Source organism: Emys orbicularis, chromosome 23, assembly GCF_028017835.1.
Source record: "Emys orbicularis isolate rEmyOrb1 chromosome 23, rEmyOrb1.hap1, whole genome shotgun sequence".
Lineage (NCBI taxonomy): Eukaryota > Metazoa > Chordata > Testudines > Emydidae > Emys > Emys orbicularis.
The window spans coordinates 13,123,577-13,146,286 of NC_088705.1; the positions used below are offsets into that span (position 1 = coordinate 13,123,577).

The 22,710-nt window shown below is 47.4% G+C and overlaps 1 protein-coding gene across 1 annotated transcript; it reads left to right on the forward strand.

The window, feature by feature from the left end:
- The first annotated feature begins 8,391 nt into the window (after positions 1-8,391).
- Positions 8,392-19,716, forward strand: LOC135893655 (putative transmembrane protein 244). Its single transcript, XM_065421511.1, has 6 exons — positions 8,392-8,427; positions 10,435-10,520; positions 12,239-12,312; positions 12,725-12,850; positions 19,296-19,340; positions 19,625-19,716. The coding sequence occupies exons 1-6, from the start codon at positions 8,392-8,394 to the stop codon at positions 19,714-19,716; spliced, it is 459 nt and encodes a 152-aa protein (XP_065277583.1).
- Positions 19,717-22,710: the final 2,994 nt, after the last annotated feature.

The window sequence follows — 22,710 nt, forward strand, 5'->3', positions numbered from 1 at the left end:
GCGCGGGGGGGGGGCAATGGGGGGCAGCGGCCGGCGGCGGCGTAACGCGCACGGAGGGGGCGGGGCGACGTTCGCACGTCACTCACGTCGCCGCCGCGCGGGGAGGAGCGGGGCGACGTCACGTCCGGCACCTTCCCCGCCGCCCGGAGCGCTGCCGGCTGTTCCTCTTAAAGGGGCCGCGACACTGAACGGGACCGAGCCTCCCGGCCTAGGGCGGCGCTCGCTCAGCCACGTCTCTGCCCCTGCCAGGGCGCTGCCACGGGGCGCGCGGAGTGCCACGGTCCGGGGCGGGCAATGTGGCCACGTGGTACCTGGGCACCATGTGTCAAGGGCGGGCGATGTGCCCATGTGGCACCTGGGTACCCTGGTGATGGACAGGCAGCGTGGCACACTGGGCGCCATGGCAAAGTATGGGTGACGTGGTACACTGGGTGCCGCAGTGAAGGATGGGTGACAGGGCCACGTGGCACCCTGGTGAAGGATGGGTGACATGGTACACTGGGTGCCGCAGTGAAGGATGGGTCACGTGGCACCCTGGTGAAGGATGAGTAACGTGGTACCCTGGGTACCCTGGTGAAGGATGGGTGATGGGGCCACATGGTACACTGGGCACCCTGTTGAAGGATGGGTAATGTACCCTGGGCACACCAGTGAAGGACCGGCAGCTTGGCACACTAGATGCGACAGTGAAGGATGGGTGATGTGGCCATGCAATGTGCCAGATGCCACATTAAGAGGCAGTGATGTGGCGTCATGGCACATCGAAAGCCATGGCCAGCGGTGGTGATATCACCATGGGGTGTGGGGATGTAATCAGTGCTGAATTTGTGCCTAGGCTTGACCGTTCATAGCCCTGGCACCTCTTTCATTACAAATGAAGCACCGGATGTAATCCGTACCCCAAATTTGTGTGGTGCTCTATTAGAGGTCCTGTTCTGGAGACTTAATCTGCATGGTACAGTGAATACTACAGAAGCTCTAAGAGCCTGATCCAAAGTTCATTAAAATCAATAGAAAGACCCCATTAACTTAAGGGGCTTTAAATCAGTCCCTAAGTTGCACTAATGACTAGAAGGGATTTTTGTGAATATTTCAATTTAGTGGATGCCACAATAAAAAAAAAAAAAAGTGTCAATCACCCAATGCACTTTGTTCATTTGACAAGTGTAGTATTAATTATGCATTATGTTGGTACATGGTGTAAATATTCTGTAACATTTTGTAAAAGTAACAAGTTCTCTAAAGCCTGCTGTGTTTTATTGTCAAGTAAAATAATATGAATATTTTGTTCTTGTCTATGTACATGCTTAATACTGTGTTTAAAGATCTCTTATTTTTACCCCCTGACTTACTCAGTTGGGGACAGAAATGTAAGTTCCTAGGGGCCTCAAGGCTAAGTGACTGTTGAGTTTTGAGGATCTACATTTGGACTCAAGTGCCTAAATTGGCAGTTAAGTACCTAAATCCCTTTGTAGATCTAGCCCTCAGTCTCTAAGGCCAATGCAGTCCTGGATCTATCTGGTCAGATGGCTAAAGTTTGTCAGTTTATTGCCAATTGTGCTGTTTTCTATGATTTTTTTGTCCACTACACTGAGAACCTCCAAACTCATTTCAGATAACAGTCACACAAGATCAATCAGATGGATTGATCAGTGGGGTCAGGCTGAACTGGCAATTTAGGGTCTCGTGAGGTGCTGAGGATGTAATTTTAACTGTCACTTTTCAGACCAACCTCAATTTAGCATTGACTTTTTGTTGTGCTATAACCTGTCCTGTACTATGGACTAATGATGGAATATTGCAGGCTGCTGCATATGTTTGCTGAGAAATCAGAATCCTCTTAGGATAAATCCAGAGATGATTCTGCATATTGTGTATCAGCTCCACTTAGCAAAGCTAAAGCTGGAAGAGCAGAACAAGACAGCAGAAGATTTCCAGGTGTTATACTAACAACAGTGATTTTACATATCTTCATTTGCAAGCACCATTCATCCCAGAAGAGACCAATGTGTTTTATCAGCTATATACAAGAATCACCGCATCCACCAATGAAATGCAGCTATTTCTGGGGTGGAACATGGCAGCTTTATAGCAGAACATAGTGACACTACACAGAAGTTTACAGCAGGAAGTGAAGGAAATATACCGTATGCTGTTGAAATTGCAAGGGGAATTTAGAGGGGTAGAATGGAGTTACCTCCCAGTTGGAATTTGGTCAGAATACCAGGATAACACCACAGCACTTGCTTAAAGTGATATGTATCTTTAATGACCAGAAATGGTCAAGACTTAGGATTTATCTCTCATGTGGAGGGTGGATATTATGTATAGTTGTCACTGGGGTGGAGTTGGAGGAGTTTGGCTCAGCACAGCCCCATAGCTTGGACATCGACACGGGTGTGAGAAGGGGGCAGACTGCATGACAAGAGGAGCAGTTGTGCTCGCATTCAGAAGTTCTCAAACTTAGTGAAAAATCCAGTCTCAGAAGCCTTTTTTAACTTTAGTTTTATTAAATAAGAAAGAATAAAATACATATTTATGATTGTTCAGTATAACAAATATTCAAGCATTCAAAAAATTCAAAGATTCAGAACTATAAAAAGTATAGCTCTACACATGAAAGTGCTGTGTAACATAAAGCCTGTTCAGGAAATTAAAGCTTGAAGTCTTCTTGGATAATGATGTCTGAATTCCTCCACAAAGACATCCACGTTCAGTTTTGAAGTGAAATCACTTTCAGATGACAGGAGAATTAGGTTTCTCTCTCCTTCATGGATTATGCTCATCCTCTGGTGTGATAAAATTCTTTTCAAACAAGAAAAGGAATTTTCACAGGCTGCAATTGTTGCTCCAAACAAGACCACTATAGACATTTCAAAAATACATGGGAAAGTCTCCTTGGCAGCACCTACAACGTCTTCAAATTCTTTGCAATTTCTCTTATCTATCAGTGATTTAAATCCAGCCATTTCAACTTCAACTTTCCCAATATCTAATCCAAGCAAGTCAATCAAAGCATGCATTAATTCCAATGTCAAGAAGTCTGGAGAGCTGGTGGAATAGATTGCTGACAAGCTTTTGTATAATTTGGAGTTCTTCGCAGAAAATCTCCTTTGCAATTCACCAGTGGTTTCTGCAATCAATTCATGATAAGTCTGGGACCACTGATGCTCATTTGCACTTTGGAATCCTGGTAAATCTTCAGTGACTATGGAATCTTGACATTGTGGGGGCAAAACCTTGGCTGTTTTGGTGGCACATCTTAATGTTGATGCTTCATCACATGCATCTCTCAAAACCAGGTGCTTGGATGAAATCTCTGAGAAAAATCTTCGAACATCTCTTTCTTCTGTTGAAGTTCTTCACAGGCAACAGTTATCAGTTCAACTCTTTTAGCAAGGTGCATTAGTTCCTTTTGAAGGTGATTGTTCATAGGAGCAAAAACTTTCAAAATCATTCTCATAACCTCAGCTAAGAACAAGAATTTGGATGATTCTGTAACTTCCAACAGCCCTCTTGCTTCAATGGACAGGTCACCATATCATAGAATCATAGAAGATTAGGGTTGGAAGAGACCTCAGGACGTCATCTAGTCCAACCCCCTGCTCAAAGCAGGACCAATCCCCAACTAAATCATCCCAGCCAGGGCTTTGTCAAGCTGGGCCTTAAAAACCTCTAAGGATGGAGATTCCACCATCTCCCTAGGTAATCCATTCCAGTGCTTCACCACCCTCCTAGTGAAATAGTTTTACCCAATATCCATTCACACAGTTTGACAGAATACTCTGAATCTCTTCCAAATTACTGAGGATGATTACCAAGGTTTTCAGGTGACCAGTCTATCTTGTTTCTATGAGTCTTTCCAGGTGCTGGCCTTTGTACAGCACTGTCACTTCATGCCTGTGAAAAAAATTGTGTAGAATCTTACAATTTGAGAACATATCTGCCACTGCTGAGTTTGTCTCACACATTTTTCACACCCCTGAGTGACATAGTTATACCGATATAAGTCTGTAGTGTAGACCTGGCCTGAGACTAAGAAACATGTGGGGAAAATGGAACACATTCTACAGAGGGGGCAAAGAAATTTCCAGGGGATAGTGCTCCCTCGTACCCTCCTTAGCCTACCTAATGCCTGGTCACCTGTAGGGAAGGGGTTTGAGCTTAGCCCAGTTGTTGGATCACGTGAACAGGCATCACATGATGACAGCCTGTGTGTGTGTGTGTGTGTGGGGGTGCTTCCTAAAAGAGGAAGTCTGCTGCGTTAAAGATGGCAACCAGGGGCTATGACAGACTTAAAGGAGGTTGCTCCAGAGCACCAGGGTAAAGAAGAGAAAGACCTCCAGGGGACCCAGGGTCAGGGAGGGCTGTGGAAGAAGCTCTCCATGTCAGACACAGGAAAAAGCCTGGAAGCCCAGGAATGACATAATGGCTTAGAAAAAGGCTGGGAATGTCTAGTTTTTATGTTAATAAACCAGACTTTAAAACAGGAGAATAACACCAAAGCACCATTTGTGGGGGTTTTGTTTCCCTGTAGAAGGAGGGAAAACGAGGTAGCAGGTGTTTTGTAACTGCATGCTGGGTAATAACATGAAAGGGCTCCAGGCTTGTAAAACTAAACTGGCTCTTTATTAAGAGAACCATTTGCAGAGATGCTGCAACTGCAGCCAGCATTCTAGCCATGTGCACACAGACTGACATCCTGGTGCCTCTTCCAAACTGTTCCCTCCTACAATCTGGGCTCCTCCCTCCAAATTCCATGTAGGTAGCTACCATAGGGTCCAACACCAGCTGAAATAAGCTTCTGTTACAATAGCATACACACTGGTGAGCCCAACAGCTGTTGGAAATGTACTGGGTACAACTGGGGGTGCCTTTGTTTTTTTGAAAGACTTACCGATTTGGACAACTTAACGAGATCGTTACATCCCATCCCTTGTAATCCTGTGAAATTGTCTTTATGTGAGAAGATCACGTAATGTGAAGTGGAATTGCATTGTGATGAGGCATTAATGTTATAAAATGTTACCATTATCTAACACCACCCAGCTCTCCAGTGCAAAGCATGAGTCTTCAGGAGCCTTTGCCCCAAAGCCAGCAACGAGCTTTGGAGAAAGGAAGGAAAAAATTAATTCTAGATAAAAGAATTCCATTTTGTCTTCCCTTTAGTCCTGGACCAGAAAGGAGTGGCCTGTCCCATCTCCTCTAAGTCCACATAGCCAAAAAGTGGGCACATGGCCTTGTGGGCAGAGCTCCAACCTGTAACCCAGGATCCTGTATTCTAATCCCAGCTCTGACATTGCTAAACTCTTCTAATATGTGTAGTGTCTGCAGAGAGAAGGAATTTCACTTGGCTACACAATATTCTTATTCACTTTCTGTCCTCAGCTGTTGTGTACCATTGTTATGCTCCAATATGTCTGTTAGTCTATAAGGTGCCACATGACTCTTTGTCGCTTTTTACAGATCCAGACTAACACGGCTCTGATACGTGTACCATTGTTGTGTACTGTAAAAGGCCTGGTCATGTCCTGAGCACCCCCTTGTGGTCAGGGATGGCTCTGCAGCACTCTATTCACTTTCCCCTTCTGCTCCACACCATCTAAAAGGTATGACAAAATTCCCCTGCTGGGGATTTAAGTTCAAAATAAAGTGTCTTCCTGCTGGCCTTGCCTTCTCAAGCTGTCACTCAAGTGCCTCACTCTCCTTGAGTTGGGTTAGAATCAAACAGACCTTTGATTCCTTGCAGTAGCCAGTTTGCTCCCTGTAGCTGCTTCCCCAGGCCAGCTACACCTTCACAGGTATCCATCCTAGCTGGTACTCCAAGCCCTGGCTAGCTGCAGAGTTACTGTCTCCCTCACAGGCCTCTCTACCATATATCTCTAGGCCTGGCCTGAGTTGGTCACATGACCAAAGTCACTTTCCCACCTGGGGAGGTGAGTGGGTCTTGTCCCAAGTGGGGCTGGAGCCCATCTCCCCTTAAGGGGCCAGGCACCCCGTGACATGCACGGTCAAACAGCTGCTGCATCCTCCTCCGCCCCCCCAGCTGTGGCTGTAGTGGAAGAAACAATCCCTGTGTAAAATATGTGGAGTCTGTAGAGTGCTTTGGGATCTCTCAGGATTACAGACAGCGGTAGATGGTGTTACTATTCTGAGAGCACCCGTGCTAGAGTCTTCAGCTTTTGCAATAAAATCCCAGTTAACTGATCATTTTCTATCATTTGTTTGGCTACAAAATAAAAGGCTGGTTCATTAACTGTTGTAAGTCAGCAGAGGGCCATTGAAGTTGATGGAGTAAAATAAAGTCAATACAGCTATGCTGATTTACACCAGCTGAGGATCTGGCCCTAATTTTTCCATGGACAAGACACGTTGGGCCCAAAACTGCCTGATGTAAGTGAGCCCAAATCCCATTGACTCCAAACACCTGTGTATACTGGGGAGGTGTTTAGCTTTTTTACTCTAGTTCCCCATAGCAGACCGTGCCAGCATAGGCCACTTCTACTCTCTTCCTGTAATATCTTATCAGACCCAGCTGCATCAGCTGTCATTTGCAATAACTTTCCCTGACATGGTTGACAGTCTGATGTGTTTTCTCGCTGTGGCAGTTTTCTGAGTGTTAAAAAACTGACGGGTCCATTTTGATAACAAATCTTTTTCACGCGCTAATAAGATACATCCTTTCTTCCAAGTCCCGGGACTACAACACTTCACTGGCTACAAAGCGATGGCTGTATTCTTCCAACCATCCATATGTCTCCGTTTTTCTTCTCTTCTGAGGCACTATGAACAAATTAAGTGATGATCAAAGTGAAGAACTAACCGCCCCAATGAGAGCCGGACACAGCAGGGCCAGGCAGGATCTCACATTCATGCTTCAATCAAGGCCTGCAAACCCCTTTGCTAGTATAGACCTGTCCCCCCTCTCAGGAGCTCTGCCAGTGCATCTGCACCAAAACTACTTACTGCACTTGCTGTCTTAGCCCCACCACATAACTCAGCCAGCCACCTGCACCTCTGTTCAGACCTACCTCACTCCCCTCTGCTCCAGTCCAGAGCTAACCGACTCTGCCACAGAGCTTTCCGCTGCAGCTCCCTGTTCAAACACTGTCCAGGTGAGCAGGTGCTGCCCCAACTACCCCAGCCCCTCAACTCCTCCCTTTAATGCTGGGACAATCAACCACTATCCCATTCTCCAAAAAATGAAGCCTGAATTTGGCTTAAATTTACAGCTGTTGGGTCTCCTTCCTGTGCAGCACTCTTCCCAGCCTGGATTTACCCTGAATCTCCTCGGACTGGGCTTCTCTGATTGTCCAGTACTTCAGCCAATCCAGGAGAAAAGTTCCCCTGGTATGCTAAAATGCCCAGCTGTCTCCTCACACTCGGTAGTCCCAGCAGCTCACTCCCCTTCATTGCTTGGCCAAGTGTCCTGCCCCATCCTGTTCTTGTACCTCCCAGAGTGGTGTTAGAGGGGCTGCCTGACTTTCCTTGCTCTGCACCTTGTAAAGTCATTTACACCAATACATGTAAAATGCTTCAATCCTTATCTGGTGGGGTGTTACCCCATTTTACACTGGTGTAAGAGATCACAGTTGGGAGATCCAGTTCCTATTTAACACCAGACTTGGTGAAGCCAGGGAGCCCCGTGACCTGTCACTCTCAGTGCTAGTCTATAACCCTAGCACCACCAGACTTTCCTGACACTAGCACCCCTCAAAAACACTGGGCCCGATCCTGCCAGCCCTGCATGCATGGCACTGCCATTGGAGCCAGTGGGAGTCCAGAGTGAAGTCAATGGGTGCGTCATGCGTAGAGACCTGGCAGGATCACCACGAGAATTTTGTATCCTCAGCAACCACTGCACTAGTGAGTAAAGCAGGGGCTTGAAATACATTAGGTACAAATCCGTCCTTTTCCACATGGACCAGGAGATTCTGGTGTCTTCACAAATAGAATCAGCGGTGAATTGGGGTGCTGGTGTTAGAGCCTGGAAACTGATGTCCTAGCTCAGTGGTTTGAGCACTGGCCTGCTAAACCCAGGGTTGTGAGTTCAATCCTTGAGGGGGCCACGTAGGGATCTGGGGCAAAATCAGTACTTGGTCCTGCTAGGGAAGGCAGGGGGCTGGACTTGATGACCTTTCAAGGTCCCTTCCAGTTCTAGGAGATAGGATATCTCCAATAATTATCCCAGGACTGGACACAGCCTGAGCAGTGGCTGGCTTCTTTCTCTTCACTGGCTCCTCTCCCTGCCTGTCTGATCTTTGCCTCTAGCAGGCGTTGCAGCGTCGTCTCGGAAGCCCAGGTTACCTCTCCTAGAGCATCTCAGCAAGAGATATCCCCAGGCTACACGTCCTGGAGCCTGGCCTGTGCTGTTATGAACCTTCCCTATCCATGGCCTTCCAAAGCGGCAGTGTGCCAGGCATCAAGGTAAAGCCCATAGGAACTGCTTTGGGGAGCAGGGCAAAGCCCAGCAGTGCTGGCTGCTGCAGGGTTTATGGGTCAGCAGCGGCATCTGGGCCTGATCAGATTGCAGGGTCATGTGACCCGGATTCTGCTGTAAGTAGTAAAGGCAAAAGACGCGGGGGGAGGGGAGAATTTGCTGCTTCAGAAAACAAAAGCTGGGCCTCCCAAAGGTGCTGAAGCCCAAGGCTTTTCCAGCCTTGCTGGCGAGCTGCTTGGGGCAGATGGGAGAGCAGCCAGGAGCAGGAAACGGCAGCCGGTGAAATTGTTTCAAGCAGCATAATTCACACTGGAGCTAATTCTGGGATGGAAGCAGGAATCATCTCTCCCTGGTGCTCCGGATAACCCCTTCCCTCACCCCGCTAGATCCAAAGGGAGCTAGGGGGCAGGGGCAGAGAAACCGACTATGCAAGTGAAATTCCCAGCTACAGGAACCAGGCGTCAGCAGCCTCCCTTGGATGCGTTTCCCAGCCAGACACCGGACGTGCCCCCCACCTGTCTTTCTCCTCCCCAGACTGGGTGCTTCCGATAACTGGTCGAGGCACAGGTGCTTGGGCCCTCTCAAGAGCTAACCCAAGATCAATAAACATTCATACTGAACTATCCAACAGTGCACTTTGCAACCTGATCTCAGCTCTTTGGCCCTGCCCTCCACTGGGCGCTCTCGGGCCCTGCGTTTGTCCCATTACCCTCTGCACTGCTGCTGGGATGGGACGGTCTTAGTAGCAGTTGGATACATTCTCCACCACTGCCATCCCCACAAAAATATTGGGTCAAGTCAAGTGAAGAACAGATTGGGACGGGTGCTAGAACGGAGAGAGAATGGCCTGGCATTCAGGAAGCCTGTGATCTGTCCCCTGCTCTGACACAGATTTCCTGTGTGACTTTGGGTATGTCACTTAGCCTCTCTGTGCCTCAGTCTCCCATCAGTATTGTGGGGATAACAGCCCTGCCCTGCCTCACAAAGGGGTTGTGAGAGGAACACATTAAAAATTGTGAGGAGCTCAGTAGCTGTGGTGATGAGGGCCAGAGAAATACACCTACCTTCTGAGAATACCCCTGTGCAGGGGGATGTCCTAGCTGGTGCAAAGACTCTACAGCCCTGCTCCCCATCCCCCATGGTATGGGCAGAGACAGGAGGAACTAGCCATTCCTTCAGGTTGCACCGGATCTGTTGCCTCTTATAGAGCACACAATACAGCTGTTGTGAGCCCTTTTCTGAGCACCTTTTCAGTGGAACATCCATTCACCTCAGTGGATTGGCAGAATGTGTGTCCTGCATCGTCTTCCTGAAGCAGATGTTAAAAGCCAAGTCCTGTCTGTCCCATGTGGACACAAACTATCCCAGGGCAATTACTGGAAGAGGAGGGGTTTTGTCCTGGTGCCCTTACCAAAGTTGTGCTGTCTAGCTGTCGCCCTCCAACCTAGAGGTGGCTGCATTCCAGTGGTAGAGGATGGACCCAATTTGTGAAGCCCTTGGGGATCCTTGCCAGGAGCTGCAGAAATGTAAGATTATTAACAATCCATTTGTAGCTGCATCATGCTTGCCAGGAGTAATTGCTTGTGGAATCACAGGGTGGCTTTTTGTCTCCCTTGAGGCTTGTGAGTCTGCTACTGCCTTGAAATATACAAACCTGTTACTTTAGCTCAGACAGCAGAGGCTTGTGGTTTTAGATGCAGAGCTCCCAGCGTCAGTCCCTGCAAATGACCCAGTCAGAGTCCTTGTGACACTTGCACAACCCCCGTGGAATACTAGGCATTTATTTAAATAGCTGTCATTGAGACGGCCAGCTGGATGAACGTAACAGAGCTTTTCATTTCATAGGTGGCCCAGATCCAGTTGTTTGCAGCTGGCACAGAATTCCCAGGAAACTCTCCTCTGCTGAAGATTCTTTCTCTGTGGTGAGATGGGAATAAACGTCCCTCTCACTGCTGCATGTGCTGATCCTTGTGCTTTTCTGCTCTGATTTCCAGACCATCCTCATTCACCTGCTGTTGTGCCTGGTCACTTTCTACACAGTCTACTACATGATTGGAAGCATCTGCTCTGGAGCTTTCAGGTGAGGCTGTTTTTTGAACTGAGCAGAGCAGATCTTACGCTGAGCTCATCTGAGCGAAATAAGGGGATCTGATTCGGTTAGCACAGTGTTGCCTTCCCTTGATTGGACTCTTCCAAAATGTGATGGTTAGGGTGTGGGAGTCCTGCTTTTCTTTTCCCAGCCAGAGCCATGTGGCTCTTGCTCAGTGGTTTGTCCCACTGCTGACCACTTATTTTATTTTCAGTTTAGTTTAGTGTTGATGAAACATACCAGGCTGCACAGCCCTGGAGCCTGGCGTTCTCTTTATCCACAGAACAAGGACAATCCAGACAGCGGCAAGGTGAGCTTCTCATTAATGTGCCTCACCCTGGTCCAGCAAGGCCATCTCTGGGTAGCTAAGGCACCTATCACCTCAACGGCTGACAGGAGAGTTACATCTTCAAAGCACAGTTGGGCTGGGATTTTCAAGGGAATGTAAAGGAGTCAAGCATGCAGGCCCAGATGCACAAAGATATTTAGGCACCTAACTCCCAATGATTTCAATGGGAGTAAGGAGCCTAAATCCTTACTTCAGCGTTGGCTTCAGCTCCCACTGAATTTCAATAGAAGCTGGGCTCTTAATTCCTGAGTCTCTTTTGAAAATCCCAACGTAAATTATTGGCCTCTCTGCTGGGAGTATCAACAAAGGGGGCCAGCGAGTACGAACTGGAGGAGGCCGTTTGTGTGAAGCAGACCCCAGCCCAATGGAAGCTGGACAGGCTACCCCACAGGCTAGCAAACCAGCTTGCAGATGGCACAGTGAGTGCCGTTTAAATATCAACACTTGTCAGCCAATACTATACAGGCTCCATGTTTATATCCTGTTCTAAATATAGGGGGGGCTGTGATATGATGGATGTGGAGCTGCTCTGTAATAATGTATGGGCACTGTATGCTGACCTGGTTATTGGCATGTTTACTCCATGAATACGTTGGCTTAGTTTAATAGGGGGAAACAAGCAGGAAGGGAAAGAATGGCAGAAGATAAGCCACTTCTAAGTAGGGTGACCAGATAGCAACTGTGAAAAAATGGGACAGGGGGTGGGGGGTAATAGGCGCCTATATAAGAAAAAGTCCCAAAAAATGGGACTGTCCCTTTTAAAACGGGACATCTGGTCACCCTACTTCTAAGCAAACTCTTGAGAGTTGAGACAATGCAAGGCTGGAAAAGACCTGGGAATGCAGAAGAACAAAAGACTTTTGGGAGGGTGAAGAAGGAACACTCTTTCAAGAGAGAGGAGTTGTTTGGAGGAACCAGAGAGACAGGCACCCAAAGGGGCGCGAGAAGAATTTAGGCCTGCCTAGGATACCATCAGGGGATGATAAGTCTTTGGTTAGATAGTCGTGTGTAGATTGTTGTTTTAAATTTCTTTTTCTCTAAATGCTTTGTTCCTACTGAAAAATAGACAATGCTTTGGTTTAAGAAGGCTGTTGGATCACTGTACGGAATTCCACTCCAGGAGGGGGTAAAAGCACAAGGCCTACCATCTGAGGGAGAGCACTCAGAGAGACCACAGAGGGGACAGAGATGCAGTTGGCCCTGTAACAATGACATGCGGTATCTGAGATCTCCCTGTGCAGTAACCGTTGGCAAATGTTGACTTTTTAGTGGGGATCAGTGTAACAGCCCTTGATCATTTTTAATTTCCTAAAATCTTTTCTCTCTCTCTCTTTCTCTCTCTCTTTTTTTCCCCTTCCAGGCTGGACACATTTGATGGACTTATCCCCTTTGAATTTAACACAGAACCATCTCACTCAAATCCCAAATATCTGGGTAAGTGGCGTGGGGCAATGAGGCCGCTTTGAAATGGATAAAATCACAGGGATCTTTCAAGGCCAACAGCGTGTTAACATCTGACTGGGAGAGAACAGGATGTGTGAGGTTGGAGGGATGGACTCTGAGCACAGCCACTGGGAAAACAGTGAAGTGGTCCCTAGCTATTGCAAGGAGACAGCACTATATTTCTTTGCCTTATGGGAATGGACTTTGTGTACATCCCCTGGTAGTACCTCCCATTGGAATCAGCAGAATCTGTATTCCAATAAACTGTGTCAGAACATTAACTCCAGGATAATTTTGAGGTTTTTCCTTTGCACCCCATGGGCAGGGACTCTGTACCTCCAGGGCTCCCTGCTGTGAGATGTATCTGCCTTTACTCCAGAACTTTCCCTTCTCATTTCTCTAGTGAATTTGCTGTCCATGGAACTGACCTACTTCACCAGTGGCCTTCTCTTTGCTGCTCTGCTGAAGCGATGGGTCTGGGACTACGCCATCACTGTCACACTCGTCCACGTGGCACTGACGTCTGCAGGTGAGGTTGAGCCAGGTGGACTCCATACATGATATAATGTTTGAAAATTTGTTGAGTCACCTGGAGAAAAAACAGCTCTTTTCATTTTGCACCCATACAAGCTCAGGCTAAGCTCTTACCAGTCTTCCTCCCAAGCTAAGCAGATTCAAGCTGTCTCAGTGCTTGGATGGGAGACCTCCAAGGCACACCCCGGTGTTAGAAGAAGTGAAGCTGATGATTCCATTGGTAGCACTCTTCCCTCTGAGTCAGTATCAAGCCAGCATACCAGTGCCGTGCTATACTGGGGGGAAAGAGTGCTGCTAGAACTGCCGTCTTTTGCATGAGATATAAAACTGAGGTCCAGACCACAACATCCCAGGGCACTTCTTGTAAGGGGTGGGTTGTTCCAGTCAAATTAATTTAGCTAAATGCATTCTACTGTATACTTCAATTCCCAATACAGTTTCAACTGGAAGTGGGGTTTTTTCCTTCCTGTCCTTAGCTATAGTATTATAGTGCTGTGTGTTTTTACACCACTGCTGTTTTCCATCCTAGCAATGGCTGCTGTTCAGTGGCAGGTGCGTGTTTCCGAAAAGCTCCATGCCCTAGCATGGTTTTAAAAATAAATCCAGCAGGAATTTCACAGTTTCCCTATAATTGGAACTGAAACTTGCCCTGGTGATGCAGCAACTTTGATAGTTAACTGGACCGTGACTTTTGCAAAATGCTCATGTGCCATTGCCAAGTCACCCACACGCTTTTCTCTTGCTCTTTTAAAAGCTGCCTTCCTTCCAGTGCTGTGTATTAAACTTACTACCTCCGATTTATTCCTTTTCTTTCTCCTCTTCCCTGGCCTTGCTTCCCCACCCTCCCTTTTTTTGTTATTTGTTCAAAACCAAGATCTGAAGTCTGTGGCTTGACCTGCTCTCTGGTAGGAGTAAACGGGGCCAGCCACTGTTCAGAAATCTGCCTATAGCAGCTGGAGGTCGTATAGGGGCTTCAGGTGGGTTGTGGAGACTTTGATGGCTCTGTGGCAGTTGGACACGGCCAAAGGGGCTGTCAGGTGGAATACTGAGATCCCTGAAGGTTCTGTGGCAGTTGGTGGGGCTGGTAGATGGAACTTCAGGGCTCCGAAGGCCCCATGGCAGTTGGGGGATGGAACCTTGGCGCTCCGAAGGGTCCCTGGCAGTTGGGGGATGGAACCTTTGGGCTCTGTAGGGTCCCTGGCAGTTGGGGGATGGAACCTTTGGGCTCTGAAGGCCCCATGGCAGTTGGGAGATGGAATCTTGGGGCTCTGTAGGGTCCCTGGCAGTTGGGGAATGGAACCTTGGCACTCCGAAGGGTCCATGGAAGTTGGGGGATGGAACCCTGGGGCTCAGAAGGCCCCACTGCAGTTGGAGGATGGAATCTTTGGGCTCCGTAGGGTCCCTGGCAATTGGAGGATGGAATCTTGGGGCTGCGTAGGGTCCCTGGCAGTTGAGGGATGGAACCTTGGGGCTCTGTAGGGTCCCTGGCAGTTGAGGGATGGAACCGTGGGGCTCTGTAGGGTCCATGGATAGGACTGGCGGATGGAACCTCAGAGCTCTGAAGAATCCGTGGCAGGGGGCAGATCAGAATGCACTGATGCAAACTCCCTTTCTGTTCTTTTCTCCCTCCCCATGCTACGCCCCACTACAATTGAACATAATAATATTTAAAAGACTAATGATCCAGTGAGACCAAAAATTGAAAACAGCTTCAAAGTAAATATGAACATTACAAAAACCAGTGCTATTGAAATGGCTTCCCAATGGGTTTGTCACTTCCATTCCCTCCTCTCCCCCGTCCTGGCCTGCATGTTTGTTCTGTCCCATTAACTCCTGCACCGTGTGGAACAGCCTCTTCCTTCCTACCCGTAGCGGCTATGATGAACACGGAGGAAGAGGGCTTCATTTGTCTTGCAGCACAAGTTCAGCGAGGCACATGCCACCATCTGCATCCCACTGCTGCTAATGGAGTGGAAACGGCCCCATCGTTCCTCAGCAAAGGGGTTGCGAGCCTGCCACCCCTGTCCATTAGCTTCCTGGTTCTGTTTTTAGAGAGAGACTAATTGGTTACTCACAAACAAAGCCATTTTACCAGGTGAAAAACAGCTCCCATTTATCCATGGGGAGGCGTGGGAAGGCCATGCAGCTTCTGATCCACATTTATTCTGCCTGCCTATTAGGTCCATTGCGTTGATCTCTGAGACGGCATGATTTATATGTTCAAGCCTTGACATGAGCGACTGCAGTTGCTTCCGCTGCAATCGCACAGCTCCCTGTCTGTCGGAGAGGAACTTTAGTGCTCCGGGATTGAGATGGATGGACAGAGAGAGTAGGGAAGGCAAATTAATGGATGACGGATGAGTGAAGAAACACACGAGGGAAGGAATGAGGAACAGATATATGAATAGATGGATGGACTAGCAAAGAGATGGATGACCTAGGATCAGCTGTAGCAGAACAGAGCAATAGCCTATTCATCCTGTTGTAACCAATAGTGGATGTTCCAGAGGAAGGTAACGAGCCCCTCTCGCCCCATGCACTCAGCTGCACAGACTGCACCTGACCAGGCATGCAATACTAAACACTAGAGGACATCTGCTTTCACAAGGATCTGAGAGAAACAAGGTGGGTGAGGTAATACCCACAGCTCAAAAGCTGGTCTCTCTCACCAACAGAAGTGGGTCCAATAAAAGATATGAGCTTATCTCATTTCGCTAAGATCCTGGGACTAGCACAGCTCCAGGGGGGTGGGATAGCTCAGTGGTTTGAGCACTGGCCTGCTAAACCCAGGGTTGTGAGTTCAATCCTTGAGGGGGCTACTTAGGGATCGGGGGCAAAATCAGTACTTGGTCCTCTTAGTGAAGGCAAGGGGCTGGACTCGATGACCTTTCAAGGTCCCTTCCAGTTCTAGGAGATAGGATATCTCCTTTAAAAAAACAACAACATTGCATTCATGAGCATCTGTAATTCCTGTCCCAGCTGCTGGTACGGTGATGCTAGACTCATCCATAGACAAGGCCGATCCTTTTTGAACTGCACTAAGCTGCTTGCCACATGAGCAGCACGCTGTGTATAGGACCAGATCCAAAGCCTATGGACATCAATGGGAGTCTTTCCATGGACTGCAGTAGGCTTTGGCTTGCGCCATATTGCATCCTAGCATTTAGCCATTTTCAATTTGGATAGGTATTTAATATATCCCTTGTTTTACTGCCTTTTCCTTGGGAGTGCCCTTTAGTAATAGAGTGGATAGAAAGCACCCTGACTACCCTTCTGTGTCCCATTCATTATTTCAAATCCCTCCGTCACATCTCCTTTTACTCTTCCTCCTTCCCACTGATACACGTCTAGCCTATCTCCCCTGCCCTTCTCTGGGCTTTTCCATACATGCATTTTTAGACACAACCCATCTCTGTGCGGCCTTTAACACTCTTAACACAGGGTGCTTTCATTCCATTTAATGTAACTTGCTATTCAGAATCCAAGTGAGGAGTTTAAGTTGCTTTTCCCCCTTTGAGAAAACCAGCATTCAGAAAAACAAAGTAACCAACCTTACTAAAAAGAGAGCATCAAGCACGGACATGCCTTTCTCTTGCACCTTCCCTGGGGGATCTCAAAACCCATTCATGAGTTAAATCTCCAAACTCCGGAGCTGGAGCTAACAGCACTTCCTTTATCATAAACATTTGGGAAAACTGTCAAAGCAAGGGGAAGTGACACGTCCCACAAAAAGTCTGTGGCAGGTGTAGAACAGGGTTAGGGTCTGAGCCTTATAAAACCACAGATCAGTTCCCTACTCTACACAGACTTCCTGTGTGGCCTTGGGCAACTCATTTAGTCTCTGTGGCCCAGATCCACAAAGATGCTTAAATCCCAGTTTTAGACACCACTGCAATCCACAAACCCCCCTGCTTGGCTGGTGCTTAAATGTTCAGGGTAAAAGTTCCCTCTGTGCCTACGTTTCTGCCTTTGAGTATGCACATTGCTGCCTCTCTCTAGGCATCAGGACACCAATCTCAGGGCTAAGCCCCAGAGCAATTCACAAACTGGTAGAAGAGAGGTAGAGGAGCATCTATATCTCACCCACGGGGCCTGATCCAGCAGACGTGCTGCTCAGAGGCTGCCTACTGGATCAGTCCCATTCAAAATCTGGCTGGAGGAGGTGCTACTGCCCATCTTATCACTTTTAGCCCAGTGGTTAGGGCACTCACGCAGGATGTCAGAGACCCAGGTTCAATTCCCTCCCCCGTCTGATGGGGACACAGGACTCAAACAGAGGTCTCCTACTTCAGGAGCTTGCTTAACTACTGAGCTATAGGACGCTCCAAGGTGAGACTCCCTCAGTCTTTCCTGTTGACGGTGGTGTGCTTTGGATAAATGCCTCAAGAGTCATTGGGCCAGAGAGAGGGAGTAAGAATGATTCTATAGTCTAGGGGTTGGGACACCCATGTGGGAGGTAGGACCCAGGCTGGTCTGTCTACTCCAGTGACTAACTGTTTCTAAAAACGGAACGGCTTCCACAGTAGAGATGGAGGGAGCCCTTCCCATCAGAATATCCCATAGTTCAGCAGTTGGAGCACTCTCCTGCATGGAGACCCCTGTTCAAATCCTTCCTCCTCATCAGGGGAATTGAACCGGAGTCTCCCAGCTGAGTGCTCTAACCCCTGGCTCCTCTTCCTCCCTGCATTTTGTGTGGAGCGTTGCAGGTGCCTAACTCATTCCCACAAGAAATGACTGAGGCAAGGAGCTCCTGGCTGTGGAGTGCAAGCAAAGCTAGGTGCCTAAATCCCTGAGGGGGCAAGGCTGAGGACACAACCTTCTTGTTATGACCTCCCATTGGCTAGCGTAGGCAGCTCCCCGCCTAGCGTGGATCACATTGTAAAGTACCTCTCTCCCCGGAAACCTGGGCAGCTAACTCAGCACTTGGCCCTCACTTTGTTCCTGTGATTTTCCAGGCACCTCAAAGTTAAGCGTTGTGATGCTCAGCATTGCAATGTCTAAGTCCCTTTGTGGCTCTGGGCGCATGTTCCCCATCTGAAAAATGGGGCTAATAGTACATCACAAGGGTGCTGTGAAGATCTATGCATTAAAAGACTGCAAAGTGCTTTGAAAGCCACTGATGAAAAAGTGCTATATCAGAGCTAGGTGATGTTATCTGCTGCTGCCTTCTGGTCCTGGAGTGAAGTCCTGGCAGAATTCCCATATGCTTCCAATGGGACCAAGATTTCACCCCTGCGTTTTAACCCCAAGACCTCTCATTATTCATGAACTTAAAAGCATACAGAAAGAGCTCTCTATTTGCAGGAATCAAAGTCCAAATGTCTCAGAAAGGGAAGCATGCCATCAATTTTAGGTGCAGAACAGATTGTTTCAAATTTAATTAACAGAAATTAATATTAAATATTTTTTAGGAAGCCAATTAAAAAAAAAAACCCACGCACACAGTACCCTGAACCATTATTACCTCAAACACAACAGTACCAAGACTCTGAAAGCACAAGGAAGTGAAACTGATTGGTCCACTCTAGTTTCATTGGTTAGGATCATAGAATCGCAGGGTTGGTAGGGACCTCAGGAGGTCATCTAGTCCAACCCCCTGCTCAAAGCAGGACCAATCCCCAACTGATGATTGAGTGATGGGTGATTGAGGATGAGTGAGAGTCACTCAAACAGGGCTTTTTTTTTTTTTTTTTTCATTTTTATATTGAAGACGTTACAAATTAAGTGTCTTTAACATCTGATTTTAATCTTAAGAGCAGTGCCAACTCTTGTGGTTTGTTTGTGTGTGTAAGTCTCACAAGATGTGGTGTTTTTCTTAATGCTCCATGTCCTGGAGCCAGGTGTTTGAGACAGCTTCAGCTTTCATAGGCACATGCAAAATGCTAGCCCTTCTGACTGTGAAGAGAAGCTTGAAAATGTGACCCCTAGAGGCTCTGAACTAGAAAGCACATAAAAAGAACCCAGACTATTTTAAAGACTTTTGAGTTTTTGGGGAGGAGCCTGCCATGATGTTTGAATGCTTGGGATTGGTAATGCTGTCTTAAGCATGCCCCTTAAAACACATGACAACACCCTTCAGCAGGAATACTGCCCCCTTCTTATCTCTGACTCTCAACATCTTTGGCAACTGTCCCCACTGCCCACCCTGAGAAATCCAATTAGCCATTTAGGGATGGGTAAAAACACGATGACGTTTAAGTGACTTGTGCCCCTGCAAAAAACAAAAACAACCCCCCAAACCACAAAACACAAACCCCAACCAACACCACACCACCCATAGAGGAAATCGGTGGTAGAACCAGAAATAGATCCCAGGAGTCCCAATTCTTTAGGCCCCAGCTCTAATCACTAGCCAGCACTGTTTTATCAAATTATTGATGGTTTTAATCTCGCAGAGAAAGAGGCCGTTAGCACTGACATGTCTGATCTGTTGTTTACAGTGATGGAACAGTTCCCTTTGGTGTGGCACTGGTGGCTAGCACTTGGTAAGCATTCAGTTCATTTCCAGGTGGGCTCCCTTTATTTCCTCTTCCCAGTTGGGAAGGGGCACGGGTAAAGGTGCCATCCCTACCACTATAACAAAGCTGAGATGGTTTGACTAGTCTAGAAGCAACCACTTTGATCCAACCACAAGTGATTTTTAAAACTACTGAAGCACACCTCCTGGCCTCTAACCCTCGGAGTTTGGTTTTTAAGCTAGTGTTGGAGGGGGGTGCAGTATCAGATATTGGCACTGCATTTCAAATACCCTTTTGCCTATTTCTTCCAGGCAGTGGCCTCTTTATCATGATTTTCAGTGGACAACTTGTGACCCACTTTGCTTGCCCTGACTCCAGTGATCCCACTTTGGACAGCTACTGACATTCTTGAGAGATTCAGGATCAAGGTACTTTACTTCCTAGACCTCCAAACCTGAGCATTTCATCTGAGCAGTATTTATAGGGGCTGCAGTGAGTTCAAGTAGCCGGGCTAGAAAGAAGAAACGTACAATGCTTTCAGAGGAGTAACTATGCGACTGTGCACCACAAGCACTGAAGAGATCGAAATCCCATTTAGCCACCTCAATCTGATACAGCACGGTTTGGCATGAATAAAAGCCATTAAGCTCCTTTCATTTGAGAGAGGAAGGTCAAAGAGAGGCTCGTACTAGAGAAACACGGACTATTCCTCTGTGGGTAAGCTGAAAGGTGTTGACAGTCTGTTTGGTCAAGTTCCCCCCGTGGACTGCTGTGTAGTTCTAGGCATTTGGAGTTTTGTAATTCCCTATTCCGCTGTTTAAAGTGTTGTTCAAATCCAATCCTCTGTCTCATATTTAATAAGCACACTGATCATTTGATTCAAGAGTGTCACTAGAGCATATAAACTGGCACTTGTATTTTAGTGATGGTCTAGGGGGCTAAGCCTGCTGTGCCTGTCCCCCCTAAAGATCATTCCAAACGAGCAGCTGGTGCTCTAACTACGCGCGTCTATTACTCCTACCATGGGAGAAGAGGGTGCTTCCCACCATGAAGTGCACAGATAAGATGTAAATACAGCTCTTGTCCTTCCTGGCAATAGAGACTAGCCTTGCAAGGTTTTTTAGTTTTAAAAAGGAGCTACTGTTATGAGGCAGATTTGATATTTGCAATGCATAGGGCGATAGTGATGCTCATGGATTTTAATGCCAGAAGGGACCATGGTGGTCATCTAGTCTGATCTTTACAACAAAGGCGACAAATTCCCTGAGTTGATTCCTGTTTGAATGAGAGCAGATCTTTTAGCCCTGGTCTACACTACGGGGTTAGGTCAAATTTAGCCGCGTTAGGTCGATTTAAAAATGACTGCATCTACACAACCAACCCCGTTCCGTCGACCTAAAGGGCTCTTAAAAATCAACTTCTGTACTCCTCCCCGACGAGGGGAGTAGCACTAAAATCGACCTTGCTGGGTTGAATTTGGGGTAGTGCAGACGCAAATTGAGGGTATTGGCCTCCGGGAGCTATCCCAGAGTGCTCCCTTGTGACCGCTCTGGACAGCACTTTGAACTCCAATGCACTAGCCAGGTACACAGGAAAAGCCCCAGGAACTTTTGAATTTCATTTCCTGTTTGGTCAGCGTGGCAAACTCAGCAGCACAGGTGACCATGCAGTCCCCCCAGAATCGTAGAAACATTCTACGCTCCCCCTATCATCTCCATCCTGGAGGTTATCGCAGATAAGGTGGTGAAAGAAAGCACTTGTGATGACATGATTTCCGAGCTCATGCAGTCCTCCCACACTGATAGGGCATAGTTTAATGCATGGAGGCATTCAGTGGCAGAGGCCAGGAAAGAATTAAGTGAGCGCAAAGAGCGGAGGCAAGACGCGATGTTGAGGCTAATGGGGGAGCAAACGGACATGATGAAGCGTCTGTTGGAGCAAATGATTGTCTGCCGTTGTTTCATGGAGGGAGGGGCGACTGATGACTTGTACCCAAAACCACCCGCGACAATGTTTTTGCCCCATCAGGCAACCCAGAATTCCAATGGGCAGCGGAGACTGTGGGAACTGTGGGATTAGCTACCCACAGTGCACCGCTCTGTAAGTCGATGCTAGCCACGGTAGTGAGGACGCACTCCGCCGACTTAATGCGCTTATTGGGGACATACGCAATCGACTGTATAAAATCGATTTCTAAAAATCAACTTTTATAAAATTGACCTAATTTCATAGTGTAGACATACCCTTAGAAAAACATCCAATCTTGATTTCAAAATTGTCAGAAATGGAGAATCCACCAATGGTTAATTACCGTCACTTCAAAGTTTGTACCTTATTGCTGGTCTGAATTTGTCTAGCTTCAGCTTCCAGCTACTGGATCTTGTTACTCCTTCACTAGCTAGACTGAAGAGCCCTCTGTCATCAAATATTTGTTCCCCAAGCAGGTACTAACAAACTGATCCAAGTCACCCTTAATCTGCTCTGTGTTGAGCTAAACACATTGGATAACACAAGGAGCTCAATCCTTTAACCACTCCCATGGCTCTTCTCTGAACACTCTCCAATTTAGCAACATCCTTCATGAATTGCGGACACCAGAACTGGACATGGGATTCCAGCAGTGATCGCACCAGTGCCAAATACAGAAGTAATATAACCTCTCTACTCGAGATCCCCCTCTTGACATTATGTTTATAACATAACTGCCATACTGGATCAGAACACTAGTCGGTCTAGTTTCTAAGAGAGACTGGTACGAGATGGGAGTGCAGGCTGTAGTTTTGCTAATCCCAGCAGTGGATGACATGGTGTCAAAGTATCAGATTCTGAGCAATGAGAACTTCCATTCTGCAGCTTGCCAGGATAGCAGCACACAGATGGGAGTCACTGGCATCTTCTTCTCCCTGCCACAGCTCGTCAGGAACCAGCCTGCCTAATGAGAAACACTAGGCACATAAGAGGGGAGCATGTAACAATGTGATAGGAGGTTTGCCATTTGTCTCCGGCCTTACAGTTCATTATCTGAGATCTCACTGAGGGGAAGAAAAAATCAAGTTCACTTGTGGGAAGGCAGAACCCCATGTCATATTTTTAAAGCGAGCTTTGCACACATTAGCCCAGAGGTAACCAAAGGCAGTGACTTATCAATGCCTGTCTGTTGATCAACCCTCCTGGACTTTCGTTGTGGCCTGTGTGAACAAGCTGTAATGCAACCCTGCAAAAGAGCTGGAATACGAACATTTGGAGGCAACGGCATGACATTTTGAAGCAGTACAAAGTAAAATACTTGTGATAGTTTGTACTACTGTCTGACTGGAGCGCAGCAGAGGAACTAGATCTTATTCCCCAGCACAAACCCAGCTGATGGAAAAACACCCCAGGGAGAACATGGTCTCTC

Bases quoted from the DNA above. Each gene is read 5' to 3' on its own strand.
- LOC135893655 (XM_065421511.1), top strand. From the start codon at position 8,392: ATGGCCTTCCAAAGCGGCAGTGTGCCAGGCATCAAG. The intron at 8,428-10,434 runs GTAAAGCCCATA...TCTGATTTCCAG, and splicing joins GCAGTGTGCCAGGCATCAAG to ACCATCCTCATTCACCTGCT. The intron at 19,341-19,624 runs GTAAGCATTCAG...TATTTCTTCCAG, and splicing joins GCACTGGTGGCTAGCACTTG to GCAGTGGCCTCTTTATCATG.